We start from the raw sequence: 26,548 nt of genomic DNA on the forward strand, positions 1-26,548 counted from the left end.
CGGATGTTCACGAGCCTCTTCCGTGGTTGGTGGATGCGCGTAGTATACAGAGCGAATTTTCTTTAAATTATTACTATGTATTACCTTCGGCACTAAAAAACGGTTTTACGTATTTGTGACACTTTTGTGCAACTAATGGCAGAAAAAATCAGAAAAAATTACGAATTGGCCAATTTTAATACTCATAAACCATCTTACTTGTTGGCTTTGGTAGCTTTTATACGTTTTACAAAGTTTTATTAATAAACTCACGTGTGATATTAACGAAGAACAAAAAATTAACGGATATCAACTCTATCAACTAAACGCATCATTCATCTGTGTAAACACTTTATAAGACTCGTAATAAGTAATTTCGAATGATCCATGTCTGTCTGAGCATCATGTCTGGGATTTCGACAAAGGAGTAGTGATGCTCAATTGTATCGGACTGCTCGCGTCCTGTTGCTCTTTGATCATGTTGTCCTCAAAATTATGCAAGGACTCGTTACAGTATTCTTGGCCACAAATTTTGCATGCTTCGAAATGCGGTTTAATAGAGTTCCGTAATTTCTGAAAGACAAAGTAGCCAAATTATGGAGAGTGATGGCGCGTGGAATGAAATTTTAATCGGTGGCTCGCGCCATGGTTCGCGTTATCGTACCTCCGCACAAGTGTTGCCGTTGGCTCTGATGAACTCGTAGATAGCGAAAGCGGGAATGCAAATGAGCGAAAGAGAAGCTATTCCCCAACCGATCGCCTCTGCCCACCACGGGTACTTGTATTCGCCGTTGTGGTAGGTCGGTGGTTCATAATCAATTACGCTGAATACCCACACAGCCTGAAACAGAGATTTATGGAAATGTGGTGTGCGGCTGACGGTGAGTTTTCGTACAATTTTAAATTATCACGTGTTTATAACGCTGACAATTGTAACGTTGAGACGAAAATATGAGATGCGTTTCTAGACCGATTTAAATATAATTTCAAAATAGAATATTTAACGATTATCTATTCTATACTTATCAATCTGCATTTACATGTGGTTATTTGTGATGATTACTATTAACATAATCGATCTTGGGGACATTTATATCTATGATTTTAAGATTTGTTTACGATGACAACTTAAATCGTTGAAAGAATATTAATGTTTCAAAATGAAACGAGTAATTATTACTTCTTAAAATTAATTAAAATGTTAACAAAGAGTTTCTTGCTTCTTGAGTATATTTGTAAAAACAAACTTCAGGAGAAATTTATTTCTTTGCCATAAAATATGACTTACGACTTTATCTTTTAAACTATCTTTATGTAATACATTTTGATAGTATATTATTTAAAAAGATGACATTTAAAAGGATGACAAAACCATTCCAAGAAAGCACATGAAATTGTTTTCAATGATTTGCTACGAGTTATCAATATAATTATATATAATTATATATAATATTTATTGTTAGTCATAAAATTGTTTGATGTGAAAGTGAAGGCAACGAAGGAAATCGATACGATTAATTAATGCTAATTTCCATGATTAATTCTTATTTTTATTTCAATTTAGTTTTAATTTACGGTTACTTGTTCGGATAAATTTAGTTCTTTACTTATTTTTAACAATATCATAATTAACTTTACCATGATAAGAAGAGGTGCAGCGATAAGCCAACAAAACCAGAAGTATGAGGACGGTGCACGTCCAGTCATTTCTTTTACGTTATTGCACAGTCGTCTTACGCCATAACACCAGGATATCGCAATTACTTCGAAGAAAGCGAGAAACATTATCGATATCGAGGCAGCATAGTGGTCTATCAGTTGAAAAAAGTAAATGCCTCCCTGGAAATAGAGACGATACAGAAAATTTCGTTAGTGTAATTTTGATTATTACTCACTTAATATTTATACAACGTTTAAAAAACAGTTCCCTTCTCTGTCATGATAGAAAAGTATAGGTTTTAGAGTTAAGTTTGATACGCAAATTTTCAGAACCAACTTGTCCTACCAATCACGAATGAAATTAACATTATTAATAAAGCATCTTACCTGTGAGATATTAGGCAGACCAAATAAAAAGGATATGACGCATACTAGAAGTACTAACATTTCATGACACAAAAGATGACGTTTTACCCATTTCGGAAAACCATCTTGTATCGACGTTACAACCACTTCCACTATCGCAAACTGAAATTGTCGTAAAATAGAAAAATTATAACATAAAAGGCAAAATTATTCGTGCATTTACTGTCGATCTTTGTGAACTTAGTGTTAATCTTTCACGCTATAATAATTAAATAAGTGATCCCTACCTGACTATTCAAAGAGAGGCAGACTAGCATAAAGAAAAATAACACGGCCCACACTTGCGATGCTGGCATCTTGGCTAACGCTTGCGGGTAAAGAACGAATACGAGGCCAGGTCCTTGAACGGAAATTATGATTTGTCTATAAAATTGTAGGAGAAGTTAATCTGACATTGATTGACACCACCCAGACGAAAAAAATATAGAATATTTTAGTTATATTTCATTAAGTAATCAATATTTTCACACATCATGTGTTTTGAGATGATAAAGTTTTATTTTTATCAGTAGCGATATGTGTTAAAGAAATATAGAATATTACAAGAAACGGTAATTTCATTAGCATCATCGTATTCAAAATAGTATACATATCACTGACGTTAAAACATTTTATTGAAATATGTTATTTATAACGTAATATTAAGACTGAAATTAATTGCTAAGTACGAGATAGATGTTTTTACGTACCATCTGTTAAAACAGCTTCGACAGACATATTTTGTTCGAGAGCGATGTTGCCGATGGTTGCGAATGAAAATATTCCAACGAGTAGGCTACTGAACGCGTTTATGAGAGAAACAGCCACGCTATCCACTAAGATTGTGTTATGGAACTTGTTGTAACTGGCAAAACATATCATTGAACCAAACGCTATGCCTACAGAATTGAAAATTTGAGCGGTTGCGTAGATCCAAACCTATACACAACACAATAATTTCATGAGAAAGTTGCCATAATTTTAGATTTACGTATGTGGAGTACACAAAATTAAGATTGTAATATAAAAAATGTTATATTATCCAACTTGTTTAATATCGATAGAAGTATAGCTAATGCCTTTTGTCAGAATGCTTTTTCTAATTGAAAGATTAACCGAACGATGAATACAAGTTAGAGTATTAACGGTGATAAAGATACTTAAAACATGTAAATAAAATGAGCTATATTTTTTGTTAGCTTTAGGCTGCCACGTTAAAATAACTTGGATCTTGCGTGCATTGTCAAGGCGATATTATGGAGTATATTTTAAAAAGCGAAGAAAGAGTTCTTGGATTACCTTTGCGTCGCCAAGCAGCTCCCAACGAGGGTGAAAGAAAAATTGCAGGCCCTTGTCAGCACCTTCAAGGGTAAGGGACCGCATGAGGAAGACGACGATTAAAAGAAGTGGCAGAGTCGCGGTCAGGTATCTCACTTGTGCCGACGATTTTATAGACTTCCAAACGGAGAAATATACCATAATCCAGGCAGTAATCAGGCATGCAACAAGCTCCCATCTTAAGGCCCCGGAATCTTCGATTCCATTACTAATTTGAAGAACTTTGTTGCTAAATTGCCAAAGACAGGGAAAAAGAAACAAATGAATATTCACAATTTACAATCAATTCTATATGATTATAATTAAATACTCTGAACAGTTACTTAATATTGACGAAACTATTCTGACCTGTAGGAATTTATTTAAAAGTCAGAATGACTCGAAATACGTGACCGATAACTAATTTCGTAACTAAAAAAATTACTCAAAAAATTCTTCGGCCGGCGTTCTAGAAGCGTTTGGTCTTGTTCTATTATCGATGGCACTGTAACTAGGTAACCAACATGCCAGAGTGTTCCATGAGTTGCCGCACTCAGACCACGGTTGCTTTGCTCTGAACGCCGCAAAGAAATAATATATGGCGTAGGCTATTATCACATTATGGTAGGTTGACATCAAAAATGATATTACTACCGAAGACAAGCCAGCCCCTGTTTTAAAAACACAAAATCGATTTGTTTTTGTTCGCTTTCTAATATTATGGAAGGATTAGCGAATAATGATCGTGCTACTGTCAACAAATTTCGGTATAAATATTATCTTGCAAATGTGTACTGACTCCAAAGAAACGATACAGCAAGTACCCAAAATGATTTCTGTCACTAAAATATTTATATCTTATTTAATCATTTTTTTAGCTTTGAAAGAAAGCGATTGTTTTATTAAAGAGTACTATATCTTTATCATATATAAGACTAATGTTATAGAATTCTATGATAGAAATAAACTGTTGATACGATACCTTTAAATAAGGGACAAATTTGACCGAGAGCACCGATCGGTCCTCGTCGTGTGAATTGTCCAATACTAAGTTCCATGTATAATAATGGTACCCCGCATACTATAAGTATTAGGAAGTAAGGTATCAAGAACACCCCTGAAAAATTTGATAAAAAATATAATTTAACTTTAGTCGGTTGAGACGTTTAAAAATAATTTCAATGTAGTGATTTATAAGAACGCATGCCATTTATGGCACATATTATTTTCCTAAACGTATAACGATATCGAAAAATGTTTCAGATACAAATTAAATCACCCTCGTGTTTCTTCTATGTGTCCATCCACAAGAGAACTAATACTAGTTCAGATTATACGTCGATCGAAGCTTTTTAATTTATATCTGAAACTGTTTTTCGTATCGTTAATAGTTGCGAAACTGGTCGATTTAAATGGGGCACTCTATATAAGTTATATTTACTGCTACAAAATAGAAAAAACAGCAGGCTCTCTATAACTCCGTTAATTAAAAATTGTTGAAAACCCTGAAAAAAACCTATATATTTCAGCCAAACTTCACAAACGAGATAAAAAATCTATGAGATCAAAGCTTTATGAATTTACCTAACAATTTTGTAACATTCTCTAACCGTATTTTAAGCCATCGTTTATGACAATGACAATGTTCGTGAAATACATGTTCGTGAAATAAAAACGTTGTTACTAAATCTGCGTGTAATGTGGGATATATTAAAGGTTGCATTAAACACGACTCATACGTAATAGTACTCCTCGTTAATCGTCATTCTGTGGGCAGTAACAAGGTCACTGGATGTAACTCTTTATTCGTAATAAACGACGATCACAGTCCGGTGGATTATGACTTAATTTGGGAACAAGCATTTAGTTCGGCCAAATTGCTGAAATGCGTTATTGCTTTTCACGACAGGTTGTATACGCACGAATCTCGTTTTCAAAATACTGTCATATCTCATATTGATTAGCTTCGTGAGTGGTGGCTCATGCCGCAAGGACCTACAATTTCTCGAACTGAGCAAATTTATTCGCTTCCTTTTCTTAACGAATGCCGTAATAGATACGGAAGTACTTTTCCGTGTTAATGCAATGTATCAGACAACGAATGTTACTCATGCAATCGATTAGAAACAATTAGACAAAGTTAGAAACAACTGAAAGATAGATGATTTAACTAGACGAGTTAAAGATATTAGAATATGCATATTTGTGTTTTCTCGGAAGAAGGCAGAACAGTTCGCAACAGTTGATCACTCATTTGTCTCAGCGTTCCGAATTCAAATTTTTCTCATTCATTTTTTCTAGGAAATATTTTATAATAAATTTCAAGAAATACCTGTTGTAATATTTCGAATTCATTTTCTACATACTACAGCGATTAGCGTTTCCGGTTGTAGCACTGAAATAATTCGTGTCGTATCATTGCATCTCACGCACATGTAAATTAATTCTACGAATGTTGTATCGTGCTAGTCGAACAAATCAGGCAGCAGTCTGATTTGACTTCGTGATTCACGCTGCAATTTAATTAATTAAGATAATCGTTCTATTGATTTTTCTTCAATTGTGATTTTTAAAAGAACTTTTTAATTTTCTCGTATCTATCTTTGGTCCACTAGTTGAATATTCTTCGTATTTCGTTAATTTATGAGCGTAGAGATAGCCTCGCAAGTTTCGGTATTTCATTCTTTGATCAGAAGCGGATATTTGAACGTGTGAATTCAGCAGGCACTGTAAATATATGTATCTCCCTAAGTAGAAGTGACAACGTTAATTTTCGTCGAGTTTTTCACTCCTTCCTTTTAGCGCGGATTTTTCCATGAAAACGTAAATGAACACCGGTCGCATAAATGCGACACGAGCCACATGCAAATCAGAGTACTTTATCTCGTGTTCTATGAATCTCCGTTTCGGTCAACGCTTTTTCAAGATTCTTTATACCTTTTTGGGAAAATAAAATATTTACATGATGCACAAAGTATGATCTCTTTCACAAATAAAAAATGCCACGCTTTTCTATCTTTATTAAAAACTGTTATTTCAAATCTTGCGCATAAATAAATTTTGTTTCATGGATCCACTATAACGCTATGCGATAGGCATATGTATAAATTACATATCTATTTGTTCTTTTTCAATTGTCTTATTACATTTTATTAGTACCTCGTTATACTATTTATTCATATTTATATCATTCGTGGATTTGACATTAAAAAACAGATTCTAATTAATTATATCCTTCTTTTTTCAGTTATAGATGGATAGTATTTGAAGATATCTATAAACAATCATTCCGTTATAAACGAAAATAACCAGCAATAATCTCTCGAAAATCATTATGTCTAAATGTTAATTTGGTATTCCAACTTCCAATTTCGATTTAGAGATGCTCGTGACAATTAACCGCATCTTTTGGTCAGCGGGATCGATCGCCGTTTGTTATTAAAGGAGGCATGCTAGTTGGCCAGGTTGAAATCAAACCGTACCACACGCTCTGGTTTTCCGGTCATCCAATTTAACGAACGGTTGGTCGAAATGATACTTGACCGATTATTTCCACCGGTGTCATTGAAATCATTTACGATGCTCGCTGGTTTAGCTACGTTCCGGCAAGGTCATGTATCAAGTTCCGCGGGCGAATTGCTCCATGTCCGGACTTGGTCGAGATGGTCTCGGACTTTGAAAATTACCGGTAACAAGATACGCACTCGTGTTACGGTTTGCCGAACACAGAGAATGCATGTCCTTGCTCTGAATATGTTTGGTATAATGTCGCGCAAAGAGGGATGTTGCAGAAAAATGGCCGCGAAACGCCCTTGACAGCTGACATTCAGACCATCCGCGAGAATATTTTTATGGTAAACTATCGCCTCCTTTGTCTTCTGCTTTACAATTAGAAAGGTAATACTTCGGTATTTATTAACTTGCTATTTTAGGTACACGTTTAGAAAAAAATGATTCCATACCGCGATAAATATTAAACAGTTTCATACGAACTTTAATTTGAACGTGTGACACCTTTATTGCCATGGCATAAGATATGCGACATATCGCACACTAATAGACGCCTCTGCATGGGAAGTATGTTATATATTACAGGAGAATAACATTGAGTATATCATTTTCTTTTTTCTACACATTTTCTATATTCTCGTTTATATTAAAATAAAACAGTTATAGACTCGATTCTTTACTAAAGTGAACTACGAAATGAGTACAAAGTTACAAGTACACGTGAAATTTTAAACGACATCTCTCAGGCAGCGATACAAGACTGGAAACTCGTATATATTATGTAACGTATTGGTTTAGAAAATTTTTCTTTCGATAATTATTCGTTCGTTCTTTATTTAAGTGTCACGTCTAGCACCAGCAATGACAATACTAAACACGTCCTCTTATCACTGGCACACTACTTATAGCGAGCGTATGTATGTCACAACGACAATCTAGCACGTACAAATTTGTTTTAAACCATCTGCTTGAAGTGTTGTCGCGAAAATAAATACGCGATCAAAGCATATTTCTTATACGTATCGTGCATATTACGAGAGAGGCGATCAAACCTACTTGAAGTAATTGCAATTAGACTTGCCTGATTTTACTATTCATTTTAGATTCTATTTGTTTATCTCGACTTTTACTTAATTTTTTATCGCTATTTAGAAATAGTAGAACATAAATCGATTACAGACTCTACATTACTAGATTTCGACTTGAGTAAAAGTGAAATTTTCTCGAAGAGAGAGAAAGCTTGTTATCGTCCCGAGTGAAATTATGTAAACGTATGCAGATACTCACCACCGCCACTTTTGTAACATAGGTAAGGAAACCTCCAAACATTTCCGAGACCAACAGAGTAACCAATACAAGCAAGGACAAATTGAACTTTGTTGGCCCAGTGTGGGCGTCTCGATTGCCTGTAGTCCCCGGGGTCTTCAGCGTCATCTTCAGCATCATCGAAGCTGGTACACACGGACAGATCATCCTCGAACGATCTGAAAACGGATCGATATCACCATGTAGATTATTATGTAGAAATATAAACTTTGGTGTGTGAGGTACAAATCATATAAAATTTTGCAGTACAATCAATCGAAAATGCAGGAAATTGACACCTTTTTTGAAAAAAACAAGATATTTTCAAATATTTTATATAATTTTAACTAGAGAAAATGATTATTTCTTATTATTTAAGAACTATCGTAGATGTTAGAAAGTAGAACATAGACATATATTTTTTAGAAACCGATGCTAAAAATATAATTAAAAATTGTTTATTAATTATTAACAACGCAAGTTGTATATTCCAGTTTAAATTAATATAATCCCCCTTGTTTAACAGCTTTGTTAAAAAAATAGAAATAATAAAGATTGTCTGAGGATAGATACAGTATCTCCATACTATATATACGTATAGTGTTATCATTGAAACAAGTCATATTCTAATTTTAACATGCTATACCATTACACGTACATCGTTAGAAATGTCAAAACAGTTCGAACGCACTTGACATAAATTAGATATTGCAGGGACAATCAGTTTACACAGAGCATATAACGAACGACATTATGCAAGTTTATCAATCTCTCGATATACGTTCCATTAGTCGATCTGAAGATGACATGCCTTCTGTCAAACGCATGAGACGTAATACTAATTGACACCATGTCTTACGAACATCCATGGTTAAAAAATCGATGGAAAGTATTTCGAGTTCTATTTATGCTACATTCAGAAATTCTTCTCTTCTACATACGTCCTTCTATGTACTTACGAAACTTATGACAAACCGGTTATCTTTATCCGTCGTTTCTTCTAGAACCAAGGATCCTAAACCAACGGAGGTTTACGTGTTTGATTTATCATAATAGTTAGGAGGACGTGAAAATTTATCGCGCATTTATTTTGATGAACGCCAACGAAAAAAAGAAAAAAAGAAAGAACGAAAATCGAGCCACGAGGGGTCCTTATTATGATTAACGATCGTGCGAAACAGGGGTACCTACAACCGTAGCGACGAACAACCTTGATACCCGTGTATTATATAAGCGGCAAGAATGAAGAAGAATTTTTACGAGTTTATCGTGTTCATGGTATCCGATGCGGTAGATGCAGAAGCGATGTCGTACTATGACGGTGAGAGTTATGGCAATTGACAGAGCACGATAATACATACGACACACCTGTGCAAATTCCCCGGGCATTTCGTAATGTAAAAACAATGCGTAATGGCTATGCGACCTGCAGGGCAATAATAATAAGTTATTACATATACATATACGTGTCATAACTAAATTACAAACGAAGACACAACATCCATTGCAGCATAATTCCGACGTTGTTTTGTTTGCAGGCGCGTTAACAGCTGTAGGAACAGCTGTCGTAAAAATAGAATTCTAAATCTTTGCCTTCTTCGTGTGAAATTTAACCTGCAGGTTCGCCAGACGTGATAACGAATTGGATTAACGATTTGCGCGTAGATTGAAAATCTACGAATGTCGACGAAAGAAAACCGTACAATTACAGAAACTGAATTCGCTCGTGTAGCACTTTTGAAAAATGTAGTCCATGATAAACGAATTTATTCCAGGAAGAATAATAATATTTAAGTACGAAATGCACGCTATTGATCACAGAATAATTAACAATTGTATGACGATTACAATTAATTTTTATGATATTACGAATCCAGTAAATTTTATTAACCGTACATCCTATCCATACAGTAAATTTTAGCGGGAAACAAATCAAACAAAAAAATTAATATTTGGTTAGCATATCACGGCAATTAAGTGCGTTTACGTAAGGATTGTGCATGACATAACTGAAATTGGAATCAATCGATTTATGATATGTAAACTCGTTTATCACGCGTCTAATTAAACACTTTGTTATTAGTATAATGCTTTGAAGTTATTTGGATATAAAGGCAAATATTTTGTCCCTACAGCCGTTTTCTTCTCGAGTATTTCGAATGTTTTAATACTGATTGAACTTAGCGAACCCTGATTTTTAACTTGAGAAAAAAGTTTAAATAGTATCCTACATAATTCTTCATCTCCCGTATTTCATCTCCTAATGGATGATTTGAAAACTGAATTTAAAGATTTGTATGAATTTTATGTAGATAATTCTTATAACGAATCGGACAAGTTTAATAAAATAAACTTAATAAAAAATCTATATTAAACAGTATTTTAAATGTTACCTATTGTTCAGTGTTCAAAAACTGTCAATGAAACGTATTAAGGAATAACTAAATAATTCGACGAAAATACAAACTGCGCTCTAACATTCGACCGAGAAATTGACTTTCGATGAGAATTAAAGCTAAATTAATCAAGCAAAATACCTATCAAATTTCATCAAATTCGCTATACGTTAGCTTCAAGTTAGATTCATTTTTCTCTAATCGCAAATATTTGCTTCTTAAAGATAAATACACCCGTTTAAAGTCTGCTAATTGCAGGTGAAGTCAACACGGGCAATTAGGCGAGTCGTTTCGCGTTGAATTCATTACCGCGGCCTATAGAAATTTCGAATGTGGAACAGCAATTACGACTCTTTAAACGGACCACTCCGATTTCAATGGAGGAAGCGAGGCAGCTACAACAATATACCGCATGAACACCTACTTATAACAAAAGTATGGACTTACATTGTACACCTATTATCCACTTACGTCTCTGGGACAATACGCTGGAATTGCAGTGCCTGGATGACGAGACCATGCTTTACAAGCAGTTCGGATGTACGCGGCATCTCTTGCCACCGAAATCTTGACTTAGACAAGCATAACAGCTTGGTTTACATCGCCAGCGCGTTTTAAACAATTTCCGAGATAAGAACTTATATTCGCACTGCCTCTAACTTACGTGTTCCTAGATCCGAAGTGCTGTTCACTTTTAACTCGAAATGCAATTTGCTAGATACTACTCGCCAATATTTGTCTAACGAAGAGAAGTTTAAGTACGGGAAGATAACTGAAACGAAGGTTATTGGTTATCGAGAACTATATATCGCGAGATGCGTGTTACGAGCCAACTGAACCAAATGCACCACAGGTCTTACTTTTATGGAGCTAAGTTACCGCAGGAGAAGAAAACAGCGTCTTCTGTTGTTTGTCCTTATCGTTAGGCGGCAAATGTGAATCATTCGAGAACCATAAAAAATGAACATTATTTTTTACTTCTTGGAAGTATTCTGAATTCTTTTAACTCGCGATTCGATCCTTTTTTTTCAATACATCGATGAATCATCGAAATGTAGCATTTAGTGGATATCTTCTGTTTCCTACATCGTACAATCCACGTATAAACTAAACTACATATGAAACGTATAATCTACATATAACTGCAATAAGTTGTACCACAACGAGATTTTTATTAGCGTTAGACGATACATCGTACGATAACTTTTACCCAATCGAATACTTTGTTAAAAACGTTCGTTGGAAAAAGCATGGTTTAAACAAGTTTTAATTAAAGTAAACTTACTTCATCTTTAAAACTATCTCTTTTGCCGACTTCATCCGAGTTACCCCGTTACGTAGAGAAACAAACAATAACAATCAATCATCTCCATCTAACATCGCCAATTACCAATTATCACTGAACAACATCGCAACTATAGAGTAGCTAACGGCAAGATAACGGCTATCTTATCAAACTCCATCAACCTAGCCTAGTCTTGCCGAACCGAATCCTCTTCCGGCCAACGAGCAGTAATCCTCGCTATAGAGCAAAGCGTAAGCTCCGGCAAGCGTAAAGGCATCGAATGAAAACCGCATGCAGGAAGTTGGAGAAGGAGGAACTGCGGAACATGATTCATAGTTCGCTCCTTCCGACGCTTCTCGCCGAGACGCGCACGTTAGATAATGTAGCTCACTTACGGCGGCGGATGTACCATGTTAAGCAGCTCCGACGGCGAAGTGAGAACTCTACGTATCGTGAGCTTCCGGCCGTTGGAAGAACCCATGCCGATCGATGCTAGAGAGCGTATAGAGACGGAATCGGGAAGCGTTCGCACGTGGGTTTGCCCGTTTCCATCAGAGAACACGATCGATGCCCAGCTGGCCGCCGGTGGATGATACTGGTGCTGATGTTCATCCATCGTCGGATTAGATTTCACGGATCTTACGCTGGAGCAGCGATGTCGTGTATTATGTGAGTCGATCCCTCGAACGGATCTAAGTATACCCTGTGGAATGTCGCGATGCAGCCTATTCTCCGTTTGACCGACTTGGTCCCCTGACTTTGATTGTTGAAGTCGAGAGTACGTTTTTTCGTGGATGCTGTTGCTACTGTCGTTTCGAGGGATGGTTTTCTTTATAGTGCCGTTACAGTGCAGGTTACTCGAGCTCGTAGGGGTAATGGTGATCTTTCGAACGGTCGACTCGGTAGCACTTAGTAAACGACCCCTTTCCTCGGACGGTGAATCCGAATCGACGTCGTGATGCTGATGATGCTGATAGTGCTGGTGTTCTATCCTTATCACATCAGGATCCATATCGTCCGAGGTATCCTCCTCCTCCGGCATCGTGCTCATCTTGCGCACGCAGCTGCTCTGCTTGCCGATCACGCTCTGCAGACGAACACTGTTGCCGTGCGCATTCGTCTTGCCCGCGATCGTGTTGTTGCTGTCGTTGCCGTTGACGCCGCTGTTGCTGTCCGTGGCATTCATGATGGCATGGCGATCTAATGGAAGAAAGAGAGAAGAGGAGAATCACACACAGAGAGAAAGAGAGAGAGAGAGAGAGAGAGAGAAACACACACACAGGCACACACAGAAGTAGCGATCGAGTCAGTCCAGGTGAGAGAGGGAGATAGAGGAGATGTGTGTGTGTGTGCCCGTGTGTGTAGAGAAGAGTCTACACAGAATACTTGCACGAACTTCCGGTAATTTCATTGATGTAAGGAAACGCGAAAACATTCACGGACAATTCGCTAAAAGATTCGATCAGATTTGACTCTTACCTTACACGATTGCAATGAAAAACTGTTCGAGACTTTTTCGCTCTTCATGTTTGTATCACAGTCGCTTGAAATTTCGAATTATCAATTTTTACGATGATTTATTATTACCAATAAAGATTTTAATTACCATACGTGTAATTATTTTTATCTCACGCGATGGGCCCATTTACCAACATACATTTGTACTTATAACGCAACCGTACACAAAGATAAAGTGTATGAAGCACCTTTAATCGCGTCGTATTAAGATTTACCGTGATGATATCAAAGACCGTACGACGTGACGGTCTACAGTCACGACTCAGAATCTGTCGTCTTTCCCCGAAATTTATAAGCACCGAGTTGAATGAAAACATTAGCTCTGAATCGATGCAACGATTCATTCAAAACTAATTCGAACAGAATGTTCTTCTTGTAGCATGCAGTAAACACAGCAAGCATGTAACAAACGAGAAACAAAAATTTAAGACGTATACTTTTGATACTTTTAGCGTAAAATGTCACACAAAAATATATATTATGAGACAAAGATACGCGTACATCAACGAAGCTACAAAGATCACGTGTTATCGAGTCAGTACCTGTCAGATCGAAGAGAGCCTCGACCGGATCGATTGCATTCCAACGAAGTCACTGAGATCCATCGATGTACAGAGAGTTGATAACAGGGATACGCAATTGTCCACGTGGAACCGTGACGTTTTGTGATTGACAAAAGTTTCAGTGGTCGTTTGGGAACGTGAAATACGTCCCGGTGGAATAGTCGCGAAAATCGGAACGACCGTTGTCGCGGCTGCACGCGATTACTATACGTCGACGTCGCGTCACAACGGCGTTGTGTATGCCGATCTTGCGTCAGCAGCCGTGACAAACACATGCATGGCTATCGCGTTTTCAATTGACAGTGCCTTCTTGTGGACATTACGAGTACTAGTGATACGAAAGTTGGGACTCGGACCTGACGCACCTCTGTCGGAATCGTTCGTGAGTTTTCGTCAGGCTAACACTCCCACTACATAGCGATCTAACTTCATTACAATTTTCTAGTAGCTGAATCGATCGACCACGATTCTTGCCGTTCGTTGATGTGATCGATGGGTCTTCCAAAGTGCAACGGATGGGAAGAATGTCGGCTTGCGAAGGCGAGCGATGGAAGATAAAGCGGTATTTTACGAATACTATTCGGTAACTTCATTAGAAAAGGGTTCTAAGTATCGTAATCACGACGGAGATGAGAATGACTCGAGTGAATGTAAATAGAAGAGATAGATAAGGAAAAGAAAGTCTTTCAAAATCTTCGTCTCGGTGAAAGTTAAGATCGGACAGCAGTCTGATAATTTAATGTTTTAGAAAATGCATTCGTGTGCGAATATTCTTTCAAACGTAAACGAATTTATAAAATTCAACTGCAAATTTGGTTTCAATCAGTCATCTGGAAAAGATAATTTTTATGCGATAGGGATTATCTAATTAAATATATTTATCTTAATTTGTATCGTTTTTCTATAATGATTTGATAATAAATTAGGAAACTCATTATATATTAATTAAAAAAAGATTAATTTACATAATTTTTTTAACAATACAGAAAATATTACATGTTATTCTTAAGGAATATTACTGTTATTTATTTCATGATACGTACTATAATTTTAATTTGTTGCTGTGAAAGGATTTTTTAACAAGGAAATATTGATGCACAAATATTTAACAAACAAAGGTAATAAATAATTCTATTAGGTATAATTTTGTTCTGTAAAGTATAAATTTTATCCATAATAGATTGAAAACACCAATCATTAATCGAGCAGTGTTATTGCCTGTAGATAGACAACCCATTCTACTGCAGTGTCGTTTGTACAGCAATGGAATCAGTGAGACAAGTCAGATATGGGTTACAATTAAAGTGGTTCAATAACATTGAATAATAGAATTAAACAATAAAATATAATAAATCTTATTATTCGAAAGATTATTTAATAATTTATTTCAGTACGTTCCTGTTTCGCAATTTTGCTTCACCACAAATATCACGATTGAGCGCACGAGGTAAGGATGTACAGTAGTACTATAATGTAGAAAGTTAAAATGTCAGGTACAAGTTAAATGATGTAGTTCGTGTCGTACTAAATCAACAAATCAATGTACCGGCACGATATAATGTATAATAACACGTAAAAGATTTCAAATGTTTGACGTCAATTTACCACGTTAACTTCAACTTACAGTGTCTGATCAAGAAACTAACATAAATTATTTATTAATTTACTTTTCCACGTTATTCACGTAGTTCGTAAAATAACAAGGTTGAAATATAAAGTTTATTTCTAAATTTTATAAACTTTAGTAATCCTATATATATCAGAAAATCTATACATATACACAAATATTCTTGTAAAGTCACCTAATATTTCGTTCGATAATTTTATGTACGTATATGTCTAGAAATATTCATTACAAAGTATATGTATACACACAAATATGTACCCACGTTATATCTAATTGTCAATTAGAAAGAGAATCTGTGATTAGCTAACTGCAACTTTTATGACTGCAATAACGTTTGATATAATGTGAAATGTAGTAGGATCAACAATATCAATAACGTAAAGTTGGTTTGCTCATAAAAACTAAAGAAGTATCAACAGCTTGCCGAGCTGGGCATTACCGGTTAATGTATACTACTAATGTATACTACAATACTACTACCCATTCTTATCTTTTTCTTACAGTAAATTATAATATTTGTTTTGAAATAATCAATTTTCTCAAATCGTAAGTTACATTATGTATATCTCTTGATAAATGTTTACTACAACTGTAACATTGATCTCCGTATCTTCCCTGTTTACTTTGAGAACTATTTTTTGATATTACAATAATTATAATAATTCAATTTACGATCTTCTTTTTTAAACTTGCAAAATCTAGTTACTGTCGAAATATCAATGGTGATTTTATTCTTCCATTTTTAAATCCAAAACCTGTCCTCCCAACAATGTGTTTTACATTGTCGAAATGTATTAACGAAAATATCTTTCGCAAACCTTTCCTTACAAATTTTCTTGCAATTCCTGGTATGCAGATTTTAGTGAACCAATAACGAAACGCATAAATAAATATGAAATCGTTATTAAAACAAGATTCAAGAGGAATGAGAATGAGTTTGTAAATGTTCATTACTTTTGGAAGTCGTTTTTATTTCTTTTTATTAAAAACGTACAACAATCTTTTGTCTTTCATCTAAGATCTTCCTTTCGCAAAGATAAATATTGACTTGCATATATTAGGAAGCGGTTAATGCAATTATATGTACGCTGGTTGTCACACGTAGCACGTCGTTAGGATCACTGTGCCAAGGACTTGTATTCGTAGAGTTCAATTCCCACAGAAGTGCAAGTAACGGGCATTCGAGACGTCGAGTCGATGTCATTATCCTCCTGATAAATAACAGGTACAGCCGAACGTAACATTTCTTGCTTACTTGTAACTCAATAATGTGAGCTCAGCGTATTTTACGACCGAGTAAATAGTTTCGTTTTCTGCAGATTCTAGTTTCTAACGATGACAAAACGATTCTAGTCATGTGTGTTTCGCAAAAAGAAATATTATGTCGTTGAACTAATTTGAACAACTTTCAACCAACAACAACTTTCAAGATCTTTATCATGGTTTCCTACCGTGCTTATTATATTCATCTTTGAAAATTATTTTCGAACTTTTAACAATCAGGATTTGTGTGTTTTCTAAGAGTGTTTCATTCTGCTTCTCCAAAAAAAAAGTTTAAGCAATTTTTAGTTTAGCGATCATTGTGTAAAACAATTAACTCTATGATACATAAACTTCTTATTCAGAATTGTGAATTAGATAAAGCTATGAAAATGAGATCCGATGAAGAAATCTCAATTCGTTCTGCTACTACCTTGCAATTGCATCTTTGCTATGTAAAGACAAGCACAATAATAATTCCAAAGGAATGTAATTGTCATTGAATTTTTTACTCAGAACATGGCGTATCGAATTATCATCGTTTCTTCAAATATGTCGTCGGTTTTTTAAATATAATCTGATACTCCTCAGGATCCTGATATTGTAATATAACGCAATACATATAAATCACGTTGAAAGAATTTAACGATGGCGACGCGCGGTATTAACCAAGATGAGAAATTTATTTATCGTGTCGTTCACGATGCACACTAGATTGTAACTACAATACCATGAGATTGTGAGTTAAGATGTTTTCAAGCTACGATATAAAGGTTCGTTTGCATTTGACATTAAAGCCCACACGAACATATATCAAGCTTTTTTGAGCGCATTTTATTTTCATCTTTATCGATAATCCGAAATGTTTCATGAATTTATTCATAAAGTCTTATTAAGCGTCTGACGATGCTTGCAAAGTATTTACATAGAATATAAGTACGGTACTAAAAAGGTAGCGTCAATAAAAGTAGTAGAAAGCTTTCTTTGCCTTTTTTTCCACTAGTCGGGTAACCAATTAAATAACCACAAATATCAACACTTTACCGTTATCTGGTAATGATGGCTGTCTCGATCACATTGAAATTACATAAATCTTCGTCGTTTATTGAACCGACGTTTACCGGAAAGTTTCGTCTCTCGAATGACGCATATACGCGAATGGACCAAGAGCGGATCTCCAAAATCGGTGTCAGCTCCATTTCGGGTACAAAGAAATAAACTATAATCATTTTATCTTCCGGTGCATTGTTCAGGTTGGCGGGAAGGAAAAAGGAGAAGATACCAGAATACTCGCGATAATTACGCAAGTGAGAGATTACGCAAGTTCTCCTGGTATTGGACTGGGACGGGAAAAGCCACGGATGACCGTGGTGCCGCGAGTACAGTGGCCGGTGAAATCGCGTTAAAAAGCCGCGCGCAGGTACGATCGAAGGACCGATCATCTCTGCTCCTTTTTTTATTTCTACGGGGGTGTGGATCGTTCGCTGTTAGAAGTGCTCTAGAGCGAGATGTGGATATCCCGAAATAAACTTTCTCGGGTTATGTAAAGGCTGGCAACTGGCTTGTGTAGACTCGCCGGTATAAAGGTCGGCTGTGCCCCCAACAGTCCAAGAGTTGCTCACGAACTTCACGCCGGCAACCATCGGCAGAACATCGACGCTCTATATGTGACGTTGCGTTTTTATCTGACGCAGACTTATCTCCATCGTTCACACGCATCGTCGCATCGCACTTTCTCGAGAGAGCGTTGTGCTGTTGCACAGGCACGTGTCCCGTCGCGTCATTTCGGCAACATGCGTTCTTTGGTAAGTATCTTCTTTTGCCTTGTGCCACTCTTGTCCTATCCTGCACCGTGTTCAACTTCCTCTTTCGTTTATTGCTTGGTGATGCAAACGGGGGTTGAAGTCGCTCTTATTCTTAAACCTCGCGTCTTTGTTTTCTTCGCAGTGAAACCTAACAATTTGAGATCGAAATTTCAAAAGGTAATTAATTTTTAACGCGACCAGGTCAGTGACATCGAATCATTTGTTTAAGTGTTTTATTAGGTGTCCAATTTATTTGATATTCGACGTGAATCGAGCGTGTTCTAAAATTGTATTTACAATTCGTGACAATCGATAGAAATTTTCCTCGCTCCTTGAATGTCCAGTATGATTCTACTAGGAAACTTTGCACAGTTTGCAGGATTATTATTTAATTATCTAATATAATTTACTTAATAATGTCTAGATCTTTCTGCGAAATCTACATGAATAGCGTTTTAAATACAGTCGTTAAATGTCGACCAATTTTCTTCGTTACTTTTTGATAATTAGTGCAAGAAATTACAGAAAATATGGAAAAATGAGAATTTTATTGAGAAAATAAATAGAATTTTAGTAATATTAAAAACTACACGGAGAATATATAATATTAAAATTTATATAGCTAATTTACGTTCCTTGTTGATGAAGTGGTCGTACTTTCTTTTTTCTGTGCTACTTTCTCTATCATTTTCTACAAAAGCTTATAAACATAAATATTTATTCAAATTACTTGATTAATTATAAAATTACTCGATACTTTAACTTAAATTATGTATTGTACGACAATGAAAATGTATAACATAAAAAGGGAGTCTACGAAAACAGTTTCAAGTGACGTAACCAATATAAATTTTGTATATTACCGCATCTTTCTTCTAACAAATTTTCTTCCAGTTCGCACGGTGAATTCAATATGACTATAAAGTACGCAACAGCGATTGATGAAATGTTTGAAAAAAAATATTTGAGAAAGAAAATATTCGAAAGATGCTATAGATATTGATTGAACTAGGTTGAACAGTTTTTTGCGGATAACGACATTAGAGCCAGATTTCCTTCGTCCCTTTTACTGCTTACAATCGTAATGACTATTCTGACCTACCTACTAACACATTCATCTTGCCCTGACCTTTCACGGGGAAAGGCATTTCAACGGATTTACAGGACAGACGTAACGAAGATTAAAGCATTGCTGTATCGACTTTTATTTCTTAACGTTCCATAGTTACGCTTTGGTTCGATCACTAAAAATCGGATATAAAGGACGGCTGACAAAAACAAACGAATACGTACAGACAAAGGAAAATGTAAACGAGAAAAGATAGAGTAGAAAGACAGTGAAGTGAGTGGCTCGGTTTTATTTAACTTTACAATATCCTACGATAATTTCAAGCAAGAATCGATATATAAAGATTTGAAGTAAAAATTTTTGCCGATTAAAAATTTAACGATTTTTCAATACGTTTGGCGCACATGGATAATACGTACAACCATTACGATCTTACCGAGCTTTCTTAAGCAATCGTTATGTATAATGCAATATGCCTACATCAAACATCGATGCGTTCGTGCTAACGATGACTCTCTATAATTTTGCTACTGATTATCTACTTGAATAAACAGCTGCTATCAAAATAGCATTGGCATCCTGAAAGCGAACATTAAGAACGTTAAGCGTGTTTTTCGACTAACTGAACATTAATCAAATGATTTGATGAGCGTGCGACGAAGAAAGAAAATTTCAATTAACTTTGTGAATTGATGTCGAAGTAAAAGGAGAAGCATCTTGACGATAAACGGAATGTAATGATTTGAATTTTGAAGAAACAGAGAATTATAATTGGTACAATAATTAATTAAAAAGTAGTAATTCAATCGACCAAATTGTTTCTTTTCTATAAGTTTTAGAAGAAAAGCAGCATCGTTCTGAAAATTTATTTCAACCTCGTAATTTTGAATATTTTCTTATAAATACATTTTACAATTTTGTCAATAGACATTAGGCAAATCGTTTTAAACGTGGCAAAATAGACAGCGTTTCTTCCGAGACAACGTCATTATCGTTAAGATCAGTCGATCTTGCGAATCCTTTGCAGATATTTACTTGTTTGTTAAGTCCGCGGGGTGTGTTCTTTTAACCGGATACTTTACACGGGATATATCGATCGTATATATTATTGACCAACAGATTAATGCGCGTTTCCATCTTTTTCCTTGCGATTGCTGGTTATCTTAGTGTGACGACGTTTAGGTCTTTTCTTATTTCTTCCTTTCTAACGAACCACGGAGCGTAGGATAACTAGCTCAAATAGGCCTCGAGTTTGGCTATATACCCCATAGTGGTATAACATACATCCACATTAGCTTTATTTTCTAGACTTTTATAGACCTATAATTTGTTTTACTACGTTTTACTTTGTTTTACTATTTGTTTTAATACTAAGTTCCGACCTTTTGAATCTTTGCAATAATGTACGCCTTCTGTGTCAATTCGAAGTCCATATGTAGCGTCAAATATTTATCTGTCTTCTTATAGGGCACTTTGGCATCGTTTAGTCTTATTTTTCACATTCGACTGTTTCTTAACATGTATCTTCATGTATCTTCATGTTTCAGGTTTTCCTTACGCTTATCGCAGTGGCTCACTGCCAGGAATATTTCCGGCAACCGGAAAAGATCGTCAGCGAAAACCGGAACCTCGGTGACAATCGTGGCCACTATTCGTTCACTTATGAGACCGAAGGCGGTATTGTACAAACAGAGACGGGAAGTCGAAAGTACGTCGGCACGCCGTCTGAAACTCAGCTGATTCAAGGATCCGTACAGTATAATGCTCCAGATGGTACTCCGATAGCAATTAGCTGGACCGCCGACGAATTTGGTACTCAAGTAGCAGGTACTCACGTGCCAACACCGCCACCAATACCACCAGCCATACAGAGAGCTCTTGATTGGATCGCGAAACAACCCTCGACTCCGGAACCCGAGGAACTCGCCAAAGACTCGCCGAGTCAACAAAACGCCGTTCCAGCAGCCAACACTAATCGACTATATAAACCGTTAAGGACGAATCAACGAAACTGATCGATCGTGATACATTAGAATATTAGAATAGTTCACATGTTAGTTTTTATAATGTACAAAATAAACCTCGTATTTTCGTAGAAAACTCATTTGTCACGAATTAACTCGTTTCATCGACAATCGTTCATCTTCAATTCGCTTCCAAATATTTTTATTCGGGAACTTTGTTTAACCATCGACGTGTTACGGTCTCACGAATAAACGTAGGAAATTATTACCGTGAAAATTATCTATATATTTTTTAAAAATCTATTGTCGATTTCTCTATGTATTCGTCTTTTTCTTCGTACGTTAATGATTTTCCTAATGGCGTTTGATCGTTCTACTTTCTTTATTTGAAACGATGTTTATTAGTTCATAAACACGCTAATATACATATGTATATCGAGAAAAAATTCCGCTTCTTTATCCGTATCGCAAACACGCACAGAATTGAATGCTTGCACGCTCCACAGAAGCACTTTTACGTGTTACCTAGAAAATAATTTATCGATATAGAGCGCAAAAAGGCGATGACTGCAATTGAATAAGCACATGCAACTTTATACTTAAATTCACAACACGCGTTGCATAGCTTGGACGGAATTTAAGGGAATCGCTATTTCTGTGATGCTTAGTCGCGCATTTTTTGTAATTAAAAAAAGGGAATGTCGACAAAAGTTTAGATTTTAATTTTTCATTTTCTCACTAAACTTGCTTATCGATACGAATATTTCTTAAAAAGTTTATGATATTTCTACGAGCTTTCGATCTTGAAAATGTGCTGATATTATCTAATCGTAAATCAGTATTATGTTCCTTATATTGTAAGACTTATAAGGCTTATAAAATAATTCTAATATGGAAAATGTATCAGACTATTAATTAAACGAAATAATTTCATATAGAATTGGGAATTGTCATTTTAAGAAGATATTTTAGATACTTGGTATTGCTCGTTTATGGTCTTTCTTGATGTGGTTTTGCTTGTGAAGTTATCTAAGGAAATGAAAGGAAGATGAAAAGCGAAATCAGCTTTCAAAAATCAATTAATTAAATTCAAGCATCTTGAAAATATCGTTAGTGTCACGGAAAGGGAAAGTTACACGGAAGATTAATTACCTTCAATTGCTTCACTCGAAACATCTTTGACTTCCATTCTTGGCTTTACCATTTTCTAAGAAATAACGGTGAATGAAAATAACATCGAGAGGCAACGGACCAAATTAGAATTAAAATAACGCCAATTGTTACGTACTTCTAATAAATACTAATAAATGATAAACAAGGTACGTAAGCGATACTGTAAAATATTCTCTTGGATCGCTAAAACAACAAAGATAAAGGTATCAATGTACAATTTATTTACAGTAATCCTCCTTAACGTTCTCTTACAATCTCCTTATTTAAAATACAAAAAAACTGAATCGTAAGCAGTATGCATAAATACAAAGCTAACGTACGAATCGAGCCTGCAAACTCCGAATCCGAAAATTCGTAAACGAATTTCTACTCAAAATGCCACTAAAATGATCGAGAGTCGTGCCGAATAAAGAACAACGTTTCCATTTCGTACATCCTCGACTTTGGTTTAGACATAAACGTCGAGGAGCTCGAAGACCGATCTTCTTGTCGTATACGGATCCACGTTTGTCTCTTTTCATTGAGCACCGATATGCTCCTCCCGATGGGCGGCAATGTATTCGAGTGCTTTGAGAATGGCGGGTGGAATGGTCGGGATATGACTACCCTGGGGTTGGAATCCGTTCTCGTTAGCCACGTAGGACACTTGGATAATTTCACCGTTTGGCGCGGTGTAGCTGTAACTGCCCTGAGCCTCGCGAGACTCAGCCTGGGTGCCTGGGTAGTTAAGGTAGCCGATCTCCTGTGCCTGGATACCATTCGCCGTCTCGTAACTGTAACTGTAGCTTCCGTCTGGATTTGGGCCGTCCGCGCTCTGCCTCAGAATGGGAATCGGCGTGGTAGAAGAGTACACACCCAGAGGAACGGCGGCTGCCACGGAAGCGAAGGCGCATAACACGATCGTCTGAAACGTACGCATTTTCTTGAAATAATCCAATATTTTACTTATAAACAAGTTAGAGGCTAGGAGTACAATGGACTCGTGTTGCAAAGGAGCGTTTAGAGCAAAGAAGTGGGAACATTAGATCGTGTTCGTAAATTCGTAATCGTAAATTCAATTGCTTGGTCTAAGCGAGCAATCTACGATAGAAGATGATTAATTTCGAATGGAATATTCTAATTATAAACAGCGTAGAAAATTTTTAGAAATTCACAGAATATATAGTCGTGTAACGAACGAACGATGATCTCAATTTTCTCCGTAACTGCTGAATTTGAATACGAAAAAGAGTAACAAAATATATACTTTAGTATCCCACTTATAAAAGCAGTAACACTATGTCGGAGCAAGAAATTCTAGGAATAAGCGGTACTCTATATGCTTATTACTTCTCGGAAATTTTCATACGGATATTCTGAATATTCCCGGACACACCGGTCATCTCAGATCGTGTAATTACGCAATGGCACCGTACCACGCGTTATGATATAACATCGAATCTTAAAATTTCATATCTACCGACCACCCGTTAAAATGAAACCGAACACCATGCACCGGCACTGTTACTGAACTCACCAACTGGTTCATGATGATACCTCGGACTTTTTGTTTTTAGTCTCGAAAGCGAAATTCTGGTTCTTCCACAAGGAGGAAACTATACTGACTCGTAACATGGGGCACAGGATCCCTTTATATATCCATCAGTGAACATTCGGTGAATTTCTGGCAAGCCGGTGCCTTATTTAATCCCCCTCCATCCCTTTCTCTCCCACTCTGTGAACAGGACACCTCCAAATTTTGCGGATGATCCAGACACGTGGCCCGAGGATGACAAAGCGGTTGGCTGATCCGAAAGTCGAAGTTGTAAGGTAAGCCTTGTATCTTTTGCATTTTCTGAATGCCCTGCCTAGGATATGCAGAATAGCCGATGACAAATAACTCGATATCTTTTTAGGAAGACACGTGTAATGCGAAGGCACGATATATTCTCAATGAAATTTTTATTCAAACGGAATTTCGTATCGGACGACGAAATTTCGTTAAAAGTGCTCAAAACAAGTGGTTGTTACGTAGCATCGATCGATAAAGGTAAAATCAATTCGATCTCATAAATATTTCAGAATGCATCTTCGTTTATGACGAAATATATATAATCTTGCCGTGTAGATTTCGGCACATTTGCGTACTTGCGTAACGTTATATAACAGATCTACAGTATTTCGATATTTTAAGGCTGTGGGGCGAATTTGTAACACGCAGAACCTTTAATTCCGAAATTGGTCAAAGTAAACTGCAAAATTCGTGATACTTGCAATGCACAAATTTCATGCGTCTTGATCGCCTGTACATACAGTTACGGAAAAGAACATTGCTGTTTTCCGTAACACAAAGTTTGTTACGTCTTCCAGTACAACGATCTTTATACTTCGATTTATGTAAATTTTATACTCTAAAGTTTTAACGAAATAATTGATGAATTAGACTATTCAGAATTCGAACGTAAATTACTATTAATAAATGTAATTGCATTTATTTTCTATGAAAACTAACATTTCTTCGTTTTGATACATTGCACTCTCAGTTGTCTCGATAAGAATTTAAATTCGTGCGGATATTTCGATTATTCGTGCCGACAATTAGAAGAAAATTTTATTGTTGTTATTATAAAGCATTTCCTAGTCGCATGTTATAGAAAATTTCTCACTTCTTTACTGAAAAATTCACGATAGGATCACATTTGATGGACGATACATTAATTCGTGAAATTCAAGTTCCGGTGAAACGACATTTTATCTCAACGTAATGGGATAGTTAGAGATATTTGACGACTTTCTTATACCGAAGAAATAACCGTTTAAATCGCAAGTATCTTTTTAAGAAATTTGTATGTAAAATGGTGTAACTTCATTTATCGACGAATAAATAGGTATATTATATCAACCTACATATATATGGTTTATCAAATGATCGGTTTAAGTGCATTTATGCAAATCGTATACGGCGGTATCGGTAGCATAATTATTCTACGATTATCGTAATTATTCGCATACAAGTGGAAGCAAGTAACGAGAAAATGATGATACGTTAAACGGTTGAACATCTTATGTTGTAAGTATGATCGATGAAATTAACGTCAACAACGTTTACAACGTAAATTTATACGTACGTGTGAAAACGCGATGAACTTGTTATCTCTTAATTCGTTAAAAATTGTACGTAGCGATCACGATACACCGGCATATGTAAACAATTCTTTTGTATTCGTCGATGTTTCGAAATGCGATTCAAAGTGCGATTTCTTGTAAAACAACGATTAAGGGGAAGCGAATGAATCGATGAATCTCTGCAGAACGATCGTTACAACGTTATTTTTAGTTATATTTCTCTGCTGCAGCTAAAAATTTCATAGTTTTAAATCATTCGATCCACGCTGTGTTGGAATAATAATTAAGTGGCGCGTAATTAAGCGATTCCATCTTTGCAGGGACGCAACATCTTTCACTAACAACGACATTTCTCAATCCAAATGTATCTTTGGATCTTCGTGGAAATATATGCGAGCTACTTGATCACTTAAATGATTAATTAAAATATTTAATAAATTCAAATTATAGATCTTGACACGCGATTCAATTTGAGCCTATAAGATTCCAAATATTTCAAGATACCATCGTATCGCCAAACGGTTGTATTAAAACATCGTTCGCTCGTCGCGCTCAGTTATCAATTATCCCGATTAATAACAGCAGTGAACAGTACAACGTGGTGAAAG

The 26,548-nt window shown here is 36.0% G+C and overlaps 3 protein-coding genes across 6 annotated transcripts in view; 1 reads left to right on the top strand and 2 right to left on the bottom strand.

Moving 5' to 3' along the window:
- LOC100745862 (sodium- and chloride-dependent GABA transporter ine) overlaps positions 1–14,227 on the bottom strand; it is a 14,806-nt gene extending 579 nt beyond the window's left edge. Inside the window, exons 1-12 of one of the 4 annotated variants that reach the window (XM_012386487.3) lie at positions 13,917–14,055; positions 12,252–13,056; positions 8,158–8,354; positions 4,343–4,477; positions 3,806–4,031; positions 3,343–3,610; positions 2,754–2,982; positions 2,292–2,404; positions 2,026–2,166; positions 1,618–1,818; positions 644–820; positions 1–552 (exon numbers count right to left, since the gene is read on the bottom strand). In XM_012386487.3, coding sequence (XP_012241910.1) covers positions 382–552; positions 644–820; positions 1,618–1,818; positions 2,026–2,166; positions 2,292–2,404; positions 2,754–2,982; positions 3,343–3,610; positions 3,806–4,031; positions 4,343–4,477; positions 8,158–8,354; positions 12,252–13,042 — 2,649 coding nt within the window. In that variant the 5' untranslated portion in view covers positions 13,043–13,056; positions 13,917–14,055 and the 3' untranslated portion in view covers positions 1–381. Of the gene's footprint in view, positions 553–643; positions 821–1,617; positions 1,819–2,025; positions 2,167–2,291; positions 2,405–2,753; positions 2,983–3,342; positions 3,611–3,805; positions 4,032–4,342; positions 4,478–8,157; positions 8,355–11,042; positions 11,389–11,856; positions 12,104–12,251; positions 13,057–13,916 lie in introns of those variants that run through there. The other 3 variants (XM_024368158.2, XM_012386490.3, XM_012386489.3) reach the window with 3 other exon arrangements.
- Positions 14,228–16,549: 2,322 nt separating this feature from the next.
- On the top strand, positions 16,550–21,939 carry LOC100745982 (endocuticle structural glycoprotein SgAbd-4-like). The gene is made up of 2 exons (XM_003489984.4): positions 16,550–18,629; positions 21,246–21,939. The coding sequence occupies exons 1-2, from the start codon at positions 18,618–18,620 to the stop codon at positions 21,711–21,713; spliced, it is 480 nt and encodes a 159-aa protein (XP_003490032.1). The 5' UTR covers positions 16,550–18,617; the 3' UTR covers positions 21,714–21,939.
- A 1,094-nt stretch (positions 21,940–23,033) lies between these two features.
- On the bottom strand, positions 23,034–24,624 carry LOC100746101 (endocuticle structural glycoprotein SgAbd-8-like). Its single transcript, XM_012386539.1, has 2 exons — positions 24,352–24,624; positions 23,034–23,739 (listed from the first exon to the last, which is right to left on the bottom strand). The coding sequence occupies exons 1-2, from the start codon at positions 24,361–24,363 to the stop codon at positions 23,353–23,355; spliced, it is 399 nt and encodes a 132-aa protein (XP_012241962.1). The 5' UTR covers positions 24,364–24,624; the 3' UTR covers positions 23,034–23,352.
- Between the last annotated feature and the right edge of the window lie 1,924 nt (positions 24,625–26,548).

Source organism: Bombus impatiens, unplaced genomic scaffold, assembly GCF_000188095.3.
Source record: "Bombus impatiens unplaced genomic scaffold, BIMP_2.2 scf_0389, whole genome shotgun sequence".
In the NCBI taxonomy this organism is placed as follows: Eukaryota; Metazoa; Arthropoda; class Insecta; order Hymenoptera; family Apidae; genus Bombus; species Bombus impatiens.